Genomic DNA, 20426 nt, shown 5'->3' with positions numbered 1-20426 from the left:
CCTTAAAAATGGGAAAAGCAATTGGTCTTGGCTAAAATACATAGAGAGGAATTCCATGGAAGTCAACAAAATTATAATACCCCTGATGATTAATTCATAAGGTATTTGAAGAAGACACCAAAGGCATGTAAAAAAATTCAAGAAGCAATATTTCTGGGTAATTCTAATCTTTAACATCACATAATTCACTGAAAGAAGAAGGAAATTAAAAATTCTACTATGCATTTGATTTGGCAGGAACGTTTAAAATGGGGGAAAAAAGAGACCAAGAGCACCTCAATAACTAGAATAATCTACACATATATCAACTGCATCCCAAGTGACAGTGTTAGTAAGCAACAGGGAGGCTTTAATAAGTAATATTATTGCACAGTAGACCATCTACACCAGATGTTCCTATTTGTGGAAGACATCATGCTGGTTGCACCAAAACCTAAAATGCAGAAGAACCTGTGGAAAAGATCCATTATCACTCAAAAGAGTTTACTTTAACCATCTGCACAAGAAAAACCAGGTAGATGAAAAATGCATATTGTCCAGAAGATGACATGCAGTTAGATGAATAACCAATAGAGCTCATCCATCAGTATACATGTCTAGGACAGACACTGCAAACAGACAAAGAGCTGAGCCCAGAATTAAACAGCAAGAGAAGAGTGGCTTGGTTTGCCTTTGAGAAATTTCAAAACTTCTTTAATGACCCAAAATTTCTCCCAGAAACAAAGGCTAATCTTTCTAATAACAATCTTCTACTAGGGTAATTACACTATTAGATATATAACACTATAGTCTCCAAAGAATTTAAAAAGGGGTATTATTTAAAGGATAATGGAAAGGAACATGGTGGGTATAAGGAGGCTGTAACACACAGACACAAAAAGAACTGTGAAGAACTAGAGGAAAGGATGTTGAAAAGAAAATGTACGATTAAAAAAGAAGATAGGCTATAGTCACACAGAAAGATAACTAATGGACAGCCCATATGCTTCTCTGATATCCTTGCGATTAGAGGTAGGGAATGGGTCTGTGATTTCACTGGTATAAGGAACTCTCTTGTGAGGAAACTATCTCCACCAATGCAGGTCAGTATTTTTCTGACACACAGACCTGGTCATATCATTCTCCCACCCAAAAATCTTTCGTGGTTTTCTGCTTACCAGGGAAGATTCATATTCCTTTGTCTGGCATTCAAGGCCTTTTATATTCTGGTGTCACACAGCTTTTCATGTTTATCTCATATTATTTCTGTCCACTGACACCTCAGTTAAGACTAAAATAGATTACTCATGACCTCTGAAATAGGCCAAGATTTCCTGTCTCTGTGCACTTGTTCATATTGTTCCCATTGCCTGGAATGTTCTAATTTCTGTCATTTACCTTTTGAATTTCTACCTATTCTTTAAAACCCAATTTTAAATTTCCCACCTTATTAAAGCCTCCTAACTCATCCTTGTTGACAACCTTACTCAATCAACCAATAAGCGCTAGGCATTTGTTATCCAGTCATTTTTTAGTTGTGTCCAACTCTTTGTGACTCCATTTGAGGTTTTCTTGGAAAAGGTACTGGAGTGGTTTGCCATTTTCTTCTCTAGATCATTTTATAGATGAGGAAACTGAAGCAAACAGGGCTAAGTGACTTGCCCAGGGTCACACAACTTAGTTAATGTTTGATTTTAACTCAGGAAGATAAGTCTTCCCAATCCCCAGGGCTGGCCCTCTATCTACTGTGACACCTAGCTGCCCCAGCACTAGACATACAAAGATAAAAACGAAATAATTCCTCTCCTTAAGAAGCTTATGTTGGATTGGAGGAAACTATATGAACACATAAGTAAAAAATATATACAAGTAATTAAATGAGGAACAGAAAGAAGGCCAGTTTGGCTCTTCTCTTACCAAATCCCAGATCTCACATTACACTTTTTTGTCTACATCTCTGATATACTTACAAATAATAATTACCTATCTATTTGTCTGTCTGTCGGTCTCTTATCTCCACATAACCATACCCTGTCACTGTAAGCTCAATCAAGACAAGGTCTGTATTTTACCTAGATATGTATCTTCCCCTAGACCCTAAAAACACTGCTCAGTATATACAAGCGGGAACATAAGAAATGCTCACTGATTTGAATAATGAAAATCAACTGAATTTCCACAAGCTCTTGTAACAAAGAATTCTCAGTAGATGAAGGTCCCAAATTACAGTCAACTCACTACAATTTAAGAGAACCTCTAACTAGAAATAAATAAAAATTTATAATTATACATGCAGAGGTACTAGAATGGGTTCAGATGAAAGGCTGAAGGTTGAGCAAAGAACATTAAAATAATATGACTAAGGAGGAAATTGTTTTCCTTTCCTCTTACTTTCACCATTCCATTCCAGTCCTCTTAATTCCACATACACAATCTCTCTGACATCTATCCCCAACTCCCATCTTTCCACTCAAGTCACTACCACCTTAATTCTGGCCTATTTTCTTCATGCCTCGACTGTGCAACTTTGTTTCTCCCCCCCTTTCTCCAATCTATCCTTAATATAGCTGCCAAATTAAATATTAACGCACAGATCTAAACACTGACTCCGCTTCTTAAAAAACCTTCAGTGACACCCTATCACCTGTGGAAGAAAATACAAACTCTTTTGCTTGACATTTAAGGCCTTCCATAATTTGGCTCCAATATACCCCTTAAGTATTATTTCATATTATTCCCTTTCATGAATTCTATATATTCCAGTTATAGTTAAATAAATGGAATTGTTTTCTCAGTAGATGCCCTGAATTGTTGTCCAAGTCACTATGATGCGCATATATATATGTACATATATATATGTATATACACACACACACTCATATACACACATACATGTATACATGTGTGCGCTCACAGAAGTGTTAGAAAGGATTCGGGGGACAGTCAGATTTCATCCTGCTTCTGTGCATATGCATAGGAAGCCCTCCCTTTACCTCCTGCCCTATTAAACCCACATATTATACCCATGTCTACTGAAATCCTCTTTCTTAAAAGGCCAGCTCAGGTGACACTTCTCCCAGAAAACTTTCCCTGATCCTTCAGGAAATGGTAACTTTTCCTTCCTCAACTTTATCGATAGCACAAAAAAACAAACCAAACCAACCAAACAAACAAAAACCCAATACCTCTCCTCTACCCTAATTACAGTCTTGTTGTTGAGTCATTTCAGTTGTGTCTGACTCTTCATGACCCCATCAGGGGTTTTCTTGGCAAAGATACTGGGTGGTTTGCCATTTCCTTCTCCAGCTCATTTTATAGATGAGGAAATGGAGGCTAACAGGGTTAAGTGACTTGTTCAGGGTCACCCAGCTAGGAAGTGTCTGAGGCCAGATTTGAACCCAAGATGAGTCTTCCTGACTCCAGGCCTGGCCCTTTAACTACTGTACCATCTAGCTGCCCATAATTATAGTCTTCTACCCATTATGGTCTCGACTTCATCCACCTACACCACCCCCAATCATAAACTCCTTAAGGATAAGGACACTGTGCCATCTGGGGGGAGGGACAGTATGAGATAGGGAGAATCTCCAGAGGTGGTATGGTATCAGGAAGAATATTGTTTACATCCTGCCCTTGACAAATGGTTGTGCAACCATAGGCAAGTCATTTAACCTTAGTACCCCACATAACTATAAAAAACTATAGGTGGAAGAATAATTACTGAGTTACAATGGTAGAGTAAGTTTCCTCACTAGCAAATGCCTATATGGATAAATCAAAGGTCCAGCCTCCTCTGCCCCATTGCTGAGAAAAATGCCCTTACTACCTATCAGTCCCTTGTACACAGTAGGTATTTAATAAAAGATTTTTAAAAAGTGACATTGAACTGAATTCACTCATGAAAGAAAAAAGGGTCTTAGTTATAGCAGGAGTTGTCTTATTCACATACATGGAAGAAAATCTGATGGTGAGAGTTATAATTTCTGATGTAATACAGCACACTGATGCTCTTTCAATTTAAAAAGAAAAGTCTATGCTCCATTTATTTTAAATGATCTAAGGAGACAGACCAGATGACTTTCTCAATGTTTAGTGTAATCTGAGGAGTTAATATCATTTTGCCTTCAAATTAGTCATTTCTACATAAGAAAATATATAGATGAGGAGGGATTCTTTCAATACAAAAATTTCACTTGTGAGAAAATGATTTAAGATTAAATGATAAATCCACTCATACATAGTCTAGTAACAGGCATATTTAGGGTATTTTTTAAGCCTTGACCATGAATGGAAATAACTGTAGAAACATCTAAAGAAATTCATACAGAGGAGAACCTGAAAGAAAATCCCATACAGGGAAGGCCCAAGAATCAGCAAGGAAGTGTCAAGGTTCTTTTTAGCTAACCTCAAATCTATAAAAGTGCTAATTATAAACATTACTCCTACCACATATTAAAAAAGCAGAGCCGCGTTAATTATAACAAAAGAGGAACCTTAAAACTGATCAGTAAGTGAAATCTCACTCTAAGACCCTTTAAAATAATTAGGTTCTCCTGTTCCTGGAATCTTAAGAGTGAACACTAATCGTAGAAGGACAACACTGTAATAATATTAGCTACTATTATCAGTAACTAGATTAATCTTAGAGCAGCGTACACACACACACACACACACACACACACTCTTCCCCCTCCCCCCCTCTTTCTCCCTCTCTCATAACTCATGAATAATAGGATAAGGAGAGGCCTGTAGTACACTCTGGTGAAAGAAACAAACTGTTCATGAGTGGAAAAAGTAAACGAATGTCTTAACAAGCAACGAAGTGCATGCAAAATACCATGGGGGAGTTTTCGCTTTTTCTATGGATGAGATAATAAACATAATAGTATCTTTAGAATGGCACAGATAACATTAACAAATATCCATCTTTTGCCCTATAATTATGCTGAAGTTTTTTTGCTGAATGCATCAAACAACTAATAGACACACGCGCTGAAATGAGCATCTTCAACCTATCGAGAAGTTTGACAGCTGTGTAAGTACATATGGCGTTCCTTTCAGAGTACCGTACATGGCAACAGAGATGCTAATACATCATTCTTCATTCATTATACTATCTCAAAACCCTAAACCTTGGGAGAAAAGGTTTGAATATATGAGTATCAGTGGAAATTGTCAGATTTCAGAGTATGAAAGATTCAAACATTGATGACAACAATTTTACTCTGTCAAGGAATCCTGGAGTAAATTCAATGGAAAGAATATTTAATGAATGTGTAAGACTATCTGCAGAAAGAACATCTACTGCCATTAACTTTCAAGTATACTTAAGTTCTTGCCTCTGTAAAATACAAGCAAGAAACTGTTACATTTAAAATAATCAGATTCCCCCCAACAAAGGATTCCCGGCATAATGTCTCCCCCAAAACCTGCTCCTGGTATATTCCTCCTCCCAAATGGAGGGCTTATTCACACTCATAATGGATTGGTCTTGCAGCTTTCTGAACAAGATTATCAGTCACCGAAAGCCAACAGTTAGTTATTATTTGCCAGTGGCCAGATATGTTTCTGAAAACCAAAGGTGTGTATCTTTGGGGGCATAAATCGTGGGTACCCTTGACAAGAGATTCAACATAGATTGGTAGATAGGAACACAGTGTTCAATTCTAGTTCTTCCTGATATATTTTGTAATCTTAACAAGATGGTTAATCTCCTTTTTCTTGTCTGTGAATTGTACCTCAAGGAGCCTAATAGATACTCTGAAAATGCAAAGCATTGTAAACACTTGTAAGTTTCAATATTGACACTTCCTTGTTGACATCCTGAACGTAGAATGTCTGACTGGAGAGCACAATGGACGGTGAGTCTGAAGCTTACATATCTGAGGACTTACTCTGAGAAGCAAAAGATGTATTCCCAAACTCCCACTAAAAGATAAGAACTGCAGACAAATGCTATCGAACATTATACCCTTGTAAAATTTCAAGGCAAGTCTTCTCTGGAAAACCTTTTCTGTTCTGTTTATCTATTGGCCTGATGTGAATTTAAACCTCAATCAGAGCCCAAAATGAATACCTGAAAGGAAATTAATAGTAAGACGTGCATATATGCGGACTTTAAAGGACAGACTTTTTAAGAAGACTCTCTCAAATTAGTAGTTATCTGGTTGAGGAGTACATAGGCTTTAGGGGATATAAACTATGATTTGGTTTTAGGAGGGAAACAAATTTTCTATTTACAATTTTGCATTTACAATAAAGCAACAGGATAGGAGTTACACAAACATATAAAATACAAGACTGTCCTTCATATTTATCTTCCCTTCTAAATCTCCATATCATTATGCTGAAAAGCTGCAGTCTTCTGCCTCAAATAGATTTTGATTCATCATCTCCTCTTAGGTATAAATCAGAGCTCCTACCTCACTACAGTGAGTGTCCCTGATGCTTTCACTATGAAAACCTACTTCCTCTACCTGCCCCCAACTTGGCTAATGCTATATGAACTGCACCCACATATTGAGTTCTATCTGGGGGCAAGAATCACATGCAGATTACCTTAGGTGGAATAATATTTACTGATCACACTGAAAAAACAATCTGTATAGAAACCCAGTTATAGGTGTGTTGCTGAAAAGCATATTCAAGTGATTATGAGAAAAGAGCCTTAGTTCCCTGAAGGTGAGCTCAGCATCACGTTAAAAGTTCTGTGCTTATCAGTATGCTTCTCCTCCAGGGAAGCATTTAACTCTTTACTTTTCTGAGGATGGAGTCCGCCATAAAGCCCAGGATCATGGAGAAATGTTTTTGCAGCCTAATCTTGGGTATGCTCATTAAATAAGGCAGTAAGTCAAACCAGGTAAAAAGAAACCAACAGTATTAAAAAGCATATCTTTAAAATAAAAACAATTAAGACAGTTTTATTAGAAAAAAAAAAGAACTAAAACAAGAAACAGATGTGGGCAGCCCATCTTTTTCTGACTTTCATAGAATAAAAAAAATGAAAACTGTTAGTTAAAAACAATGACAGTCCAAGTGGTCAGTGATTCATTGCAGGGCTCTAAGGTTTCTTGATCTTTGCTTCCGAAGTTTGAGGTTTGAAACCCAAAGGACGATGAAATCTATATAAATTTCTGATTGATAGCTATTTGGTAAAATAGATTATTTTAAAAAAATCAACATGAGGTAAGGTTATTCTTATCTAAAAATAGGTCATTATAGGGAGATATTCCATTAACCTCTTCCCTGCTGTGGGAAGACACTTAGTTTTATGGGCAATTCACACCCAGTTCCCTAGCATTAAACAAAAGTTTAAAAGCCTTGAGGTGAGCATCAACTACATTTCTTACCAAGTACTGTGATAGTAGTATAAATTTCCTGTGGGGGATCAGTGTAGAGCTGGCAGAAGTATCTTCCTTCATCAGAAATTGAGACATTTGTCAACGACACTCTGAGTTCACTGTTAGAGAAATTCACTAACTGAAACCTGCTGTCCTTCAAAGCTGTGGAACAAAACACATCATTAATGATTGTGAGGAAGACGACAGATAGTTTATTTTCCTCCCCAGACTTGGCAAAGTCAGATGCCTTAAAAGACAGCTAAAGAAAAGAAAAATAATGTTAAATCTTTCTGCATGTTAGGAGCTTCTTCCTACACCCTGTATTTCTACCTTGAGTTTCTACTGTAATTACATTCTAGACAAATAACCCTGACCAAAGGGGAAAACACCCACCCACCTTGGCAAAATGCCAATAATTATTGCTGTCACTTTGGAGCATTTATTCATAAATTATTTCAGGCTCCCTATCACTAGATAGACTGACATAAAATGGGAGAGGAAGGGAGGATTGTCTACTCCCTGATCACATTGCTAACTACACCCAGCTTCATAGCATGGAATCGATTACAAGAGGCATGAAGCAGGAAATCTGAATCACAGCAAGCGTAATGTATGTAGTTTTTTATTTACCTTCAATATTTACTGTTGAAGTCCTTATGGTAATTCTGACAACAGCTAGCTTACTACAGATTGACAAATACTCATCTGAAACAAAAGCAGTTGGCATCTCTTCATATTATTGTTCCCCCTTCTCCTTAATTGATTTTAGTTCTTCAATTCTTTCCACACCACATAAATGTTTGGCATCTCCATTACAGGTGATAGGGACCGAAAAAGGAAGGGGACATATAGGCAGGAGGGAACACACTCTACACATTTGATTCTGCTAGATAACAATCCTCTCGTATAACAATTTTTCAGAGGATTACTGACAAGGAAAAAATTCTATTGTTATGTTTGTCTAGTCCCAAGCCCTAATTTGAACCATTTCAATTATGCACAATTTAGGTTCAATGATTAGTCATTGTGGCTTGCGATTTAGAAATATTTCACCAAGGAAAGCCAGAGACAGCTTCCCACACCCAGACATGGGGGCAACAGGAGATTTGGTTTTGTCTTTAGGGGCACAAATTACCTTGAAAACTTCAATCTTCAAACCAAACAGATTACCTTTCAGAATGCTATATTTTCCTTGCTTTACCCTATTTGAGTTGTTTGTGTCAGCTAAGTCTTTGGCACTCAATTGCAATTCACCTTGAATTACTACAATCAATTCCTATTGCAAAGTAAGACTGTCTTACTTTAAAAGGGGACCATCCAGGTTTCTATTAAGCAGAAAGATTATGATTGCACGTCTCATCTTCCCTCTGAAGAATCGACTAAACTTTAAGCATCTAACATTAAATTAAAAAGGAGCCTTCGCAATCTCTTTATCAAAACTACTAGCAGCAAAAGAAGTTGCCATCGAATACTACAGGCACAAAACTTACGCCTGAAGTCCCGGAAATAAATGGTCTGTCGGTTGGGATTCAGTAGCTGAATCACAGAATCATCACTGTTTTTGACTCGGCAGCTGATGGTGGCGACTTCTCCCTCGACTACTGTCACGTCTTCTGTAATCAAATTCTGTCCATCACCTTAAGAGAAGAAAAAGATAAAGAAAAGAAAATTTTAGGATCGGCCAAAAATTGGATCAATGGTGTTCCGCCTATTAGGAGAGAAGCACTACAATTATTATTTTCTTAGTAATTAATACTGTAATTTCCGCAGCATCTCTATCTCCCTACCAAGGGCATAATACAGAATGATAAATAACTCATTTGCATTTTCCTGGGCAGACTCTGTACCCATAAGGTAGATGGGGGTAAGTAATGACACTCAGCTTACAGATGGAGAAACAGAAGTACTCAAGTCAAAAAGCTAAACTGAATTTGAATTTTGGAGAGTACACTGGGTCTTCTGACTCACATTCTAAACGTCTATCCTCTAAGCAACTTTTACTCATTGGAAACTTTTCAATAGTTTTATGACAAGACACCAAACCTCGTTCAAAACCTCCTATATCTGTGACCCTGTGCTAGCACTGGATCTCAAAGACCATTCAGCCATCTACTCTGGCCATCTTGCCACATGGACTGTTGCTGTCTCACCTAGTGTAGTACTTTCAAACAGAACCACCAGGGGATAATGAAACACCCAACCCTAAAAGGCCCCCAGAGTTGTTAATCGACCCATTTTTCAAGTTCCCATCTTGGGCTATCTTGACTGGTGAGATGAGGCATATGTACTCAAGTCATCTACTATATCTGGCTGGCTCTGAACCATCAGACCACACCATGATTCATATCTAATGACAGCTAATCATGGCTAACATTTATATACTGCTTACTATGTGCGGGACACTGTGTTAAATACTTTACAATTGTTATCTCCTCAGATCCTCACAACAATAGTGGGAGGTGGGTGGGTGCTACTACTATCCTGATTTTACAGATGAGGAACTGTTAAATGGATTGCCCAGGGTCACACAGCTAGTAAGTATGTGAAGCTGGATTGGAACTCAGGTCTCCCTGATGCCAGGCCTAGCTTTCTATCTCTTGTGCCATCTCAATGCCATTAAATGACTTGGCCATACTCCTATCCATTTTGCTGCCTGTTTCTGCTGCTTCCCAGATACCAACCCAACACGTAATTCCACCAATATCACACTACCACTGCTCCTAGAAAGGACATGTCAATTGATTCCTAATAAGGTGGACCAACTCCTCATCCTTATGACTCCCCAACCTGATTACCCTCCGCTCTATCTGTTATAGGAGGCAGCTAGGTGACTTAGTAGATAGAATGCTGAACCTGGAGTCGGGAAGACCTGAGCTCAAATCCTCCAAGTCTCAGACACTTATTAGCTCTGTAACTATGGACAAGTCACTTAATCTCTGTATGACTTAATCCATTGGAGAAGGAAATGGCAAACCACTCCAGTATCTGTGCCAAGAAAACCCCATGGATGGTATGATCCACAGAGTCATGAAGACTGGGATACAACTGAACAGCAACAATATGTGTTACAGATAACAATGCTGTAAGACCCCTGTGAGCAGAGAGTCCATCTACCACTTCTGAATTTGAATCTCCAGGGCCTGCTGTCTGGCATATCCTAAGCACCTAATAAATGTTTTTCTTTCATTCATTCTTTCTCAAGTGTGGGATAACAGAAGTGAGCATTAGGAATGTTGACTCTCATAGGGCACGGGGGTGTGGTTTTGACTCTCATATGTGGAAATATCAGGGATGAATAGCCTACCAGCCACCAGTGGCTCATCTACCACTGACCTCTGTGGTAGACAATACAGTATCTGTCCAGCCTCTACCATGTGTTGGGCACTAGAAATAGTCATTTTCCCACAACAAGTTTATAAAATGAGTAGTGTAAGTATTACAAACTCTTTTATAGAAAGGGAAACTGAAGTCCTAAGGAGTAAGATACCTTCCTCCTAATAAGTGGTTGGCACGGACTCGCCAAATCTTCAGAGTGGATTCCCAAATCAGAGATCTTTCAGTTCCCCATACTGCATACCAGTCAAGTACAATTCATTGAACAAGCATGAAGCACCCAATACGCATTATGAAAGTATATAAGGTAAAACAGGATATGTTTCCTGCCTTGAAAGCATATACCATCTAGCTGAAGAATCAAACCTAAGAAAAAGAGAATAATACAAGACAGGAAGTGATCATGTGCCAAGAAATAAATAAAAGAAGGCCAAGAAGGGCAACAGGATGGCCCAAAGAATGGAAAATCAATGTGGGTGTAAATAGTCAGGGTAAAGTATCTTCACATTTTTACTTCAAGAATGAGCACACAATTAGAAGTTATGATTATTTTCAATCCTCAAATAACACTTGTGAAATACTAAAGGGATTTAGGGTAGAAAGTTAGGCAACAGGATCCAAACAGATATAAATCACAGCTTCTTGCCCGTGTAAAGTTTATCTTTTAGTTGGAGAAACTGGACAGATTCATAAAAGATAAATGTCAAAAAGCTTCAACCTATGCATATGTTAAAGAAGTTCTGTGCCAAGTTTTGTGTTTCTCAGAGACAAAGGACAAAAATGGGTAATTGTGTAGAAAAATAAGAGAGGACAAAACTCACAAACATTCAAATTCTCCAGCAATATAATTATAATATAGGGGCAGGACTTGTTATCTGTCATCAACTCTCTACAGGGGCACCCTGTTCACGTAAGATGGGGTTAGGGGTTGTGAAGTGGGGATTCTGACTGAAATTGCATTCTGCCAAATCCACCCAGAAACAGTATACCTCCTACCAGAGGATTACAAGAGAGGAAACTCAACAGACAAGAAAAAAATTACTGGAGCCACAGATAAATAGAAATTCCTGGTGATTGAGAAGCAAACCAAAATGATGCCCAATCTTGAGAAGGATGAACCAGGGAATTAACCTGGGGAGTAAGTAACCAGGCCCACAGGGTTTGTAGGGAGCAAAATGGCAAATTTGCTCCAGTTTGATATTGCAAGGGAAGGCTCAGTGTGCTGATGGTGTTACAGAATAACAACAAAGAGAAAAAGTGATCAGAAAAACAGAGTGATGCTTATTTTTTCCTTAGTGAATTACTGTGACAAACACTGAATTTAGAAACGAGCTGCAGGGAGAATCTTATTCCCAGATTTGAGAAAAGAAAAAGGGGAAGGGAATTCCTGCCAATCAAGCAGCTTTTCAAGGTGCTAAAATCCCTGTAGTTTTACTAGCCCTAGCAAAATTATGCACAAAAAGGACAATAAGCTTCTTTCTTCAGGGTAACCCAATCTAGTGAGAAAATTAAGGAAAAAATTAAACTGCTGTAAATTAAAATCAAATGCTGTAACTGTCGGTGAGTCATGGAACTTGTCTTGAGAAAGACTAGAATACAAAACATAGGCTCTTTCGTTGTTAGAGGCATTTCTTGTTGCTAAAAGAAGTTTATTAGTAATACAAATAAGAACCTTCAGTTTATAAAAGGTAGATGCAGAAAAGCCACAGTGAGATAGGCATTAATCTCTTCAACATAAACCAAGGACATCCAGGTCCTGGCTACAATCTCTCAGATACAGGAGAACTTAATAAAAACCAGTTCCAATTCAATTATGTCCTAATGGAATACTTCAGCCTAACAATAGCTATACACCTCAATTTGGGATAGTGCTTTACCCAGAATCCTAAGGTTGGTTTGTTCCGATCCTAGTGTACTATATTTATGTTATTATATATCATTAAACCATATCTTCCCCCCCCATACACCCCCCCCCCCCAAAAGGCACTGAGCTGATTTCGTATCTTTGGTAATGAAACAGCAAAGTTGCTTTTAAAAGTGATACGTTATAGTAAAAACATCTCAAGGAACAAAAGGCCAGGTCAATCTAATGTGCTTTTTATTAACTAAATGGTGCGAGTGGGCCTTTTTGAATTTGCTGGGGAAAATGTGCCTCACAAGTCCAAAGCAGTTCCACCATCATTATAGTATTATTATGTCCAATGCCTCCAAAAAAAAAAAAAAAGCCAATTCTCCATACTTTAACATGGTTAATGCTAATGCCAAAAAAAAAAAAAAATTAAAGTAATAATGAAATCTTTTCCTAAAAGATGTCGAAGTGCTGTGGCTGGTGGTGACAGCCTGACGATGACACCCTGTGAGAGCCAATAAATTATACCGGGCACCTGGACAGCAGCTGTACTCCGCCCTTTGAGAAACCATAAGGTGGCTGCACTAGAACAATAATGAACCTATTTATTTGAGGCAAAGGAAGTGAATGACAGTGATGAAAATATGATATGTATGTCAGTACTCTGAACTGCCTGCAGCCTTTATGTAAAAATAATTTCTGCTCACATCCTTGAGTATTTTTTCTGAACAGAAGGGTGCACTGTGACTTGATAAATTTCCCCTTGAAATAGATATCATGACAATTAGGTTGTTACAAAACACAATTTGATGTGCAGCAGAAGGAGACAAACAGCTAACTCATATGTCTCTCCTAAACAAACCATTTTTAAAACCTTTTTCAGTTTTCTGAAACTCAATTAAGATATATACAATAGAAGCAGAAATAGCACATGCTTCCCTTCAAAAGAAATCAAACAGGTACAAGCAACTGTAAGCATTAAGTAAGGCTGTTAACAGCAAGCTCATTTATTTAAAAGCTGAAACAATGTCTGACACACTTGGAAATTCTGTGCTACTAATTGGTATGGGTGGGGTTTCCGGAAATAGAAAAAAAAACTGAATTTCAATTTATAGCTGCAACTAGATTCTCTGTAAAAAATTCTATTTTTAAGTCTTTATAAATAAAAATCTACATGGCATTCCATACAATTATTGCCACTACCGGCCTCATGTAAAAGTTCTCTAGCAAACCAAGAGTTGCTAGCCCATTACATGAAAGAGAAAGCACATTATCTAAAAAGATAACCCTTATTTTCGTGCTTAATGACCATCACAGTCTAGTTAGTGGGAGTATTCAGCATATAAATCTGGGATTAATTCTATTTTCATTTAGCTTTAGCTCATTTCTTTCTTTCCTCAAATCTCACATGGCTATAAAAACTACATGCAAATATAAGCCATATAAAAATTGGCACTGCATAAAAATCAATCAGTAATTCCATTTTCTAAGAGAAAGGACCTGGATGCATAGGTGAGAGCTCCAAGTCCCCCAGCTCGGAAACAAAATGGGAATTCATTCTCCCAAGTTACCTACGAATTGTTATTTTTACTGGTGAACTATAGAACATTTTTCTCCTAGGATATTATCTACTCTGTTGTGAATACTTATTCATATTTAAAGGAAGCTATCTTACCTTGAGTTAGTCTGATTAAAAAAAAAATTCTTAATTTATCCAGAATACAATTATGTCATTCAAAGTAAGGGAGAAACCATACTGAACATTAAACATTCTCTTTACTAGTTTCTCTCTTCTCTTACCACCAGTACACTTTCCCCCTGGAGAATGGCTTTATTAACATGGTGTGGTAGGCTTTTGCAGCACTGAGAACTCTTACCCCAACAATCTAGCTGTTAATAAGTAAAGAAGGACTACATTTATTCTGGAAGAATCTCTCCATTCAAATCTATAATAAAAGGGTAAGCCATGGGTAAAAGTAAATATAAGCTGAATTGAATCCCAGACACCTGAGGTACCTTGGAGTCTCTTAACTAACAGTTAAGAGCTGGGCAAACCAACAGTTTGCCCAAGTTGTGACATGAGGCACAAGTGCATCTGAAAGACAAAAAGTCCTCGAAACAGCTCCTTAAAAAGCGAAATCGTATTAGGAAATCCCTATTTCTCCCTGACCATACGATTGGATCCACTATCAGCTCAGTACAGTAAAATGGTAGATGTGTAATCAAAAAAGCAGATTTTATGTTAAAAAATCATTTCAAAAAAGCACAATAAGGTAGAATCAATTTGGGTAGCTATTCTAAATGAAGATACCTCAATTGTAAAGTTCAGGGATTGTTAGAATAATTAATGGATCCACAAGAAATTACCACAAGGCTACAAAAATATCTTGCATATATCTTTAAAGTGCTATGTGAATATGTCTTTACTGAGTCAGTGTTCCACACAAAACATTCTTTTCTAGGGCAATATATGGACATTCCTCATTTCAAATAGGGAATATATCTTCAACCCAAAAGATTTTTTGATGGGTCGTTCTGACCCATCATGTCCTAAGAATGTGACTGTTAATGTGTTTATTTATTCATTTTTAAAAATGAGAATACTATCCCCCCAACAGATTTTTATGATTTCAAATCACCAAAATTACCTCCAATTTTTCCTTGCATTTCAGACAAGAATAAGCATATTTCAAGGGGGGAAAAATCATGGAAGGAAGGCTATGGGAATTTAGGGGGAAAAAATCTTTCTGTGAAAGATTCGAACTGGAAGTATGCTCCCTAAGTCTATGTAAACATAACATTCACTACAAATCATTAACAAAGCCATTAAGATTTGATTTCTATCTAAGCAATTATTGCCAGCATATTTTGTACATTTGCTTTAAAGGACTCAATCCTATCTTTCAATTCATTATGCTTCTTCCTGCATTTACAGTTTTATATCAAATCAGAAACCTATTTAAATTAATAAGAATTACTGTAAAAGTAATTTGGAAATAAATTATTTGAAGTTAAAGCCACGAAAGCTTTTGATGAAAGAATTTTGTCCCATTAAAACACTAAAGTAATTTCTTCAGTAGTCCAACATGCAGACGAAAGAGGCAACAGAAGACAATCCCGAGAGAGACTTCCAGCCACTTTGGGTTAGGGTTAATGGCAAGACCATCTATGCATAAACACAACTCTTCGTTTTCCAAAAGAATCAGTATCTCAACCTTCATGAATACTTAAATATTTACTCGAAATCAAAGGTATTCAATCTGTCTGCTGTTTACAAAGCTTCTCTTAACCTTTTTGATCCCTATCCATATTCCAATACAACTAAAAGCAGCAACAGTATCTTGATCTGCAGCCTAGTATGTTGATTTGCAATGCATATTCTGGTCCTACACCACAGAAACAATCATTATTAATTAAAAGGCACCATACAGATTATAAACACAGAAAGAACACATTAAATCAAATCAAGAAATGCATGAGACCTTACTTGGTACAAGAATGTGAAATCCTTCATTCCTGCCATTGTGACCTTCACCAAGTTATTTTTATCAAAATATTTTATTTATGTATGTATATATATATATATACATATATATACATACACATATATATATACACACATATATACACACACATATCAAAATAATATATTTAAATATATATACACAGACATATGTGTATACACGAGAAGAGAGAGAGAGATCTGTCAATTGCACAATGGTCAGTTTTATTTTGTTTCATTTGTTGTGTTCAAAAGAGCATTCTCCATTATTGTGGAAATGGTCAAGATATCAAAAATTTCCCTGAGCATGAAAGAAACCTGTGAAAGAGAAGCATCTTGGTTTTAATCTAATCTCCTTTAATAATCACTAAAGGTGAGGTAAAAAATCGCAGTAGCAATTCTGCCTCTGCACTAGATTTTTCTTCAATTAAAATTGTTGATTTTCCATGAATACAAAACAAAAAATATCATCTGACATAATATTAAGCTATTCATGAATATTCTGTATACACATTTCTTGTTTAGTTGACTAATGGCAAATTAACGCTCTCTATTTTAGCTTAAACACATACTATAGGTATGTTTGATTAGCATTGAATTCCAAAAGCTGATTGCTATGCATACTTTGATTATGTAATTACATAATAGAGTATAATGGCTCCTTTGGAGTCATTATGATCTATATGGCAAATATGTTTCAGTTTTGCTATAGTTTAAATACACGTTGAAATGACAGCTCATAACAAGGAGCCACTTTTCAGTCTTATCAGCTAAATGGGCATTTTCCCATTTATCCTAACATCTCCTTGACACCAATTAAGGCCTATTGTGTCAAGCGATGTGTACTTTTGAGAAATTCCATTTGTTTTCTTGGCATTAAAAAAAAGGACATTTATTTTAGAAGCTGTATATTAAGCAAAGGTCCTGGCCAAAAAAAAAAAAAAACTAAACCAAAACAAACAAAAAAAAACAACCAAAACCCAAAAACGAAAATTCCATTCTTCATCTCCCCTTTGAAAGGTCTGCAGGAATCACATCTAGTTCATTAATCACTGTTTAGACCACCACAAGGGGGTTAAAGATGGAGTTTCACCTTTAACTCTAAAATTCACATGAAGACAGAATAGCCACAAATATTGATGCTCATGATGGTGGCTTGCCGTAGCGCGTTTAGCTTTTACTTTAATTATACACAAACAAATAGCAAGTTACATAAAGGCTTATTGGTTCTAATATGATGAATCTAGTAGCTCCAGTTTCTAAGGTAGGATTCCATTATTCTGGAGTTCCAATGGGGGTTAAAGGAGGTCTCAGAATGAAGTTTCTCCTTCACAGCCCTAAGGCTAGTTAGGGTGACTTCTAGCTCTAAATCTTTATTTCAAGTGGAAAAACGTAAGCTTCCTGTGGGTAGTGACAGCATCAGATTTATCTTTGGGGTAACCTGTACCATCTAGTATGATGCATTATGCATATCACATGTTTAATCAATATCTGTCAAAATGAAAGTACATTATATTTTAAATGCTCCATTAAAGCCCTAAAATGATGTATCACTATGGCATAAAAGTGACCCAGGTTATTGAAGGCTGTGCTAGTGGAGTCAAAGATTTGGCAGGCTCTACCACCAAGCTGGAAAGGGTTCAAGGTATGGGACTAGTGATGATGTGTCTGCCATGGCCTATCTATATTTGAAGAGGGGTCATCAACAGGCTTTGTACACAACGTTAAGTTTTCTGCTTCACCTACCATTTTTTAAAAAGTCCTCAGAAACCCATGAGAACCAATTACTAAAGTACAAAAGCTTTCCTACCTACTTCAGAAAGAAATCCTGGACCTTCTGAAATTGGGATGCAAGAACAACATTTTGGGTTTGTTTTTTTTTGGGGGGGGGTTGTTTTTTGGAGAAAAGCAATTATTTTAAAGGTTCCCTTGTCTCATTGTATTTTTATAATAAGCTCAGAATCATAGAATTATACAGAAGGAAAGGAGATCTCTTTAATTCTCTATTATCCAGGTTTCAAGAAGAAACATTTCTGCTTTTCTCCCTCAACAAGAGAGTTTCTTTTGCTGTACTAAACCAAAGGTGGGTGACCTGGCTCTCAACTTTAAAGAGGGATAAGCACTAGACTATATCCACTTTTGTGTCTATTAGGCTCAAACATTAAAACTCCTGAATAGAGAAAGGTCAAGCACAGTCCAAGTGGCATTTACATACAGGATTGGCATCGCTTTTCTGAAAAGAAACATCGATTAGATATCCGAAAACTCTTTTCAAGTGAGACAATGACAAAAGGAGGTAGTTTAAGTATCCCTGACTGTGCTTCTTCAATTTCAACTACCACATTAGCCTGAGTCCTTAAAGGACTCTGAACTCAATAGGACAGCTTAATCAGTGCACACAGCAAAGCGTGGCAACCAAAGTGATTATTACAATTAATGTCTGAACTGCCTAATAGTGTAAAATTAAAAGGGGGCAATTCCCACTATAGAATGTTTACCATAATCCACTGTTTATTCCTTACTTGGAAAAAAGTGATACCTAACATTAATCCTGGAGCCACAATTTAGTTTTCACATCCAAATTTACTTATCAAAGAAGCTAATGGTAATAGAAGCAACAGGAATTAAAAGATCAACACTGGTAAAATAACAAGCATCAAGTAATCTTTTTACTCATTTCATTTAAAAAGTAGGCCACAAAAACAGGCCTTTTCATCTTCTCACTACTTTTCATACATGGACAGTTTTTATGCTCTTTTCATGTATCAAAGAGATAGCATCTTCTTCAAGAAAAGTGAGATGTCCTAACCTTGCAGTAAAACTCCCTCCAGTGGACAGGCTTCACAAATATCAAAAAGACGAAAAAATAAAGGGAAGCAAAAAGATCCATTTGTTCATTTTTATTTATTATGAATAACAGTCATAATAATTCATTTAGGCAGCATTCTAACACTAAATGATATTCTTCACAATAACTCTATGCCACAGGTAGTAACAATATTTTTACCAGGTTGGGGTTGAAAAAACTGAGTCTTTCCCTGGACCTCCCGGCTAATAAGTTGGGGTGTTGCTCTAGGTCTTTGTGACGCTTCTCTTTCCTGGTTCTCTTCCTGCCTGTCTTACGACTCTCTTTTCCCAAGTCTCCTTTGCTGAATCTTCATCTGTGTTGTGTGCATTACACCTATAGCCTCCCCAACCCTATCCCTCACCACAACTTTCCAGTCTTCTTACTCCTTACACACTACCACATATTCTGTGATGCAGAGACACTGGCCTCTTTGCCGTTCCTTACAAAGGACACCCCATTTCTTAATTCTGGGTGTTTTCTCAGTGTCCCCCCCATACTCATAACACTCCTTCCTCATCTTCATCTTCTGGCTTCCTTCAAATCTCAGGCAAATCCTACATTTTACAAGCAGTCTTTCCTCAGTCCTCCTATGGTGATATTTTTAAAAATATTTTTTAGGTAACAAGGTCGTGCAATGAATAAATTTAGTGCTGGACCTAGAGTCAAGAAAACCTCAATTAAAATCAAGCCTCAGAAACTTACTGGCTGTGTGACCCAAGGCAGGTAACTTAACCTCAGTCTGCCTCAGTTTCCTCATATGTAAAGTAGGGACAAAAACAGCACCTATCTCCTAAGACTGTTTGTGAGATATCTGAAAAGGTCATTGCAAACCTTAAAGCATTATATAAATGTTAGCTATTGTTATTAACAGTAAGCCAGCACCCAAGCTAGACTTTGGAGAAGAATGTAATATTGGAAGACAGATGCTCCTTACTAAGTTAATTGAGTTGGCATTGCAAGAGACTTCTTTTCAAGGGATTTGATTCTGTGGTGCCCATGGAGAGCAAAAGAAGAATAAAAAGATGGCTTTAAATTGGGCTGTTTCAGCAACAGCATAAAACTTGGTGGTTTTCCAGTCTTCCAACATTTACCAAGTCTCTTGCAGACAGAATAAATGTACCACAGCTAGAAAGGCCAACTGTTGATCTCCTGCACCAACCACTTTGCACATGAAATGAAAATATGACACGGTACACCCTTGGGGATATATCAGACAACTGCCGGTAAGCATGAAAACTGGTTCTGAAAAATATGATCTTCCCTGTGTATGGACTTCTAGAGGAGAAGTTCAGTATTTGATATTCAAAATTTAATTCTAAAGGGAACGATGTGCTTCAGTAAGCGCTGGTAGCTGGTGAGGCACTGGGTTGGAGACACAACAAAAATAACTCCTCCTGGAGAGGCCTATGGTTCAGGAAACATGGAGCCCCCATGTGTGAGGGCAATAGTTCACGCCTCTAAATTCACAGCTCTCTACAATACGCAGGTTGAAGTCTTGGGGGAAAAAAATGCTTAGAGTTCTTAATCCTCTCATTGCTTCGGATGCATTCTGGAACATGGTGTCCCTCCGCTCTG

General features: G+C 37.2%; 1 protein-coding gene across 4 annotated transcripts in view; it reads right to left on the bottom strand.

The window, feature by feature from the left end:
• The window catches only part of CADM1 (cell adhesion molecule 1), a 361874-nt gene that overhangs the window by 69089 nt on the left and 272359 nt on the right, over positions 1–20426 (bottom strand). For all 4 annotated transcript variants that reach the window (XM_036744674.1, XM_036744675.1, XM_036744676.1 and 1 more), the window contains exons 2-3: positions 8810–8956; positions 7329–7481 (exon numbers count right to left, since the gene is read on the bottom strand). In XM_036744674.1, the coding sequence (XP_036600569.1) occupies positions 7329–7481; positions 8810–8956 (300 nt within the window). The remainder of the gene's footprint in view (positions 1–7328; positions 7482–8809; positions 8957–20426) is intronic.

This window comes from Trichosurus vulpecula, chromosome 2 (assembly GCF_011100635.1).
Source record: "Trichosurus vulpecula isolate mTriVul1 chromosome 2, mTriVul1.pri, whole genome shotgun sequence".
In the NCBI taxonomy this organism is placed as follows: Eukaryota; Metazoa; Chordata; class Mammalia; order Diprotodontia; family Phalangeridae; genus Trichosurus; species Trichosurus vulpecula.
The sequence above is the reverse complement of the archived record's forward strand: the minus strand, read 5'-3'. Positions and strand labels throughout refer to the sequence as shown.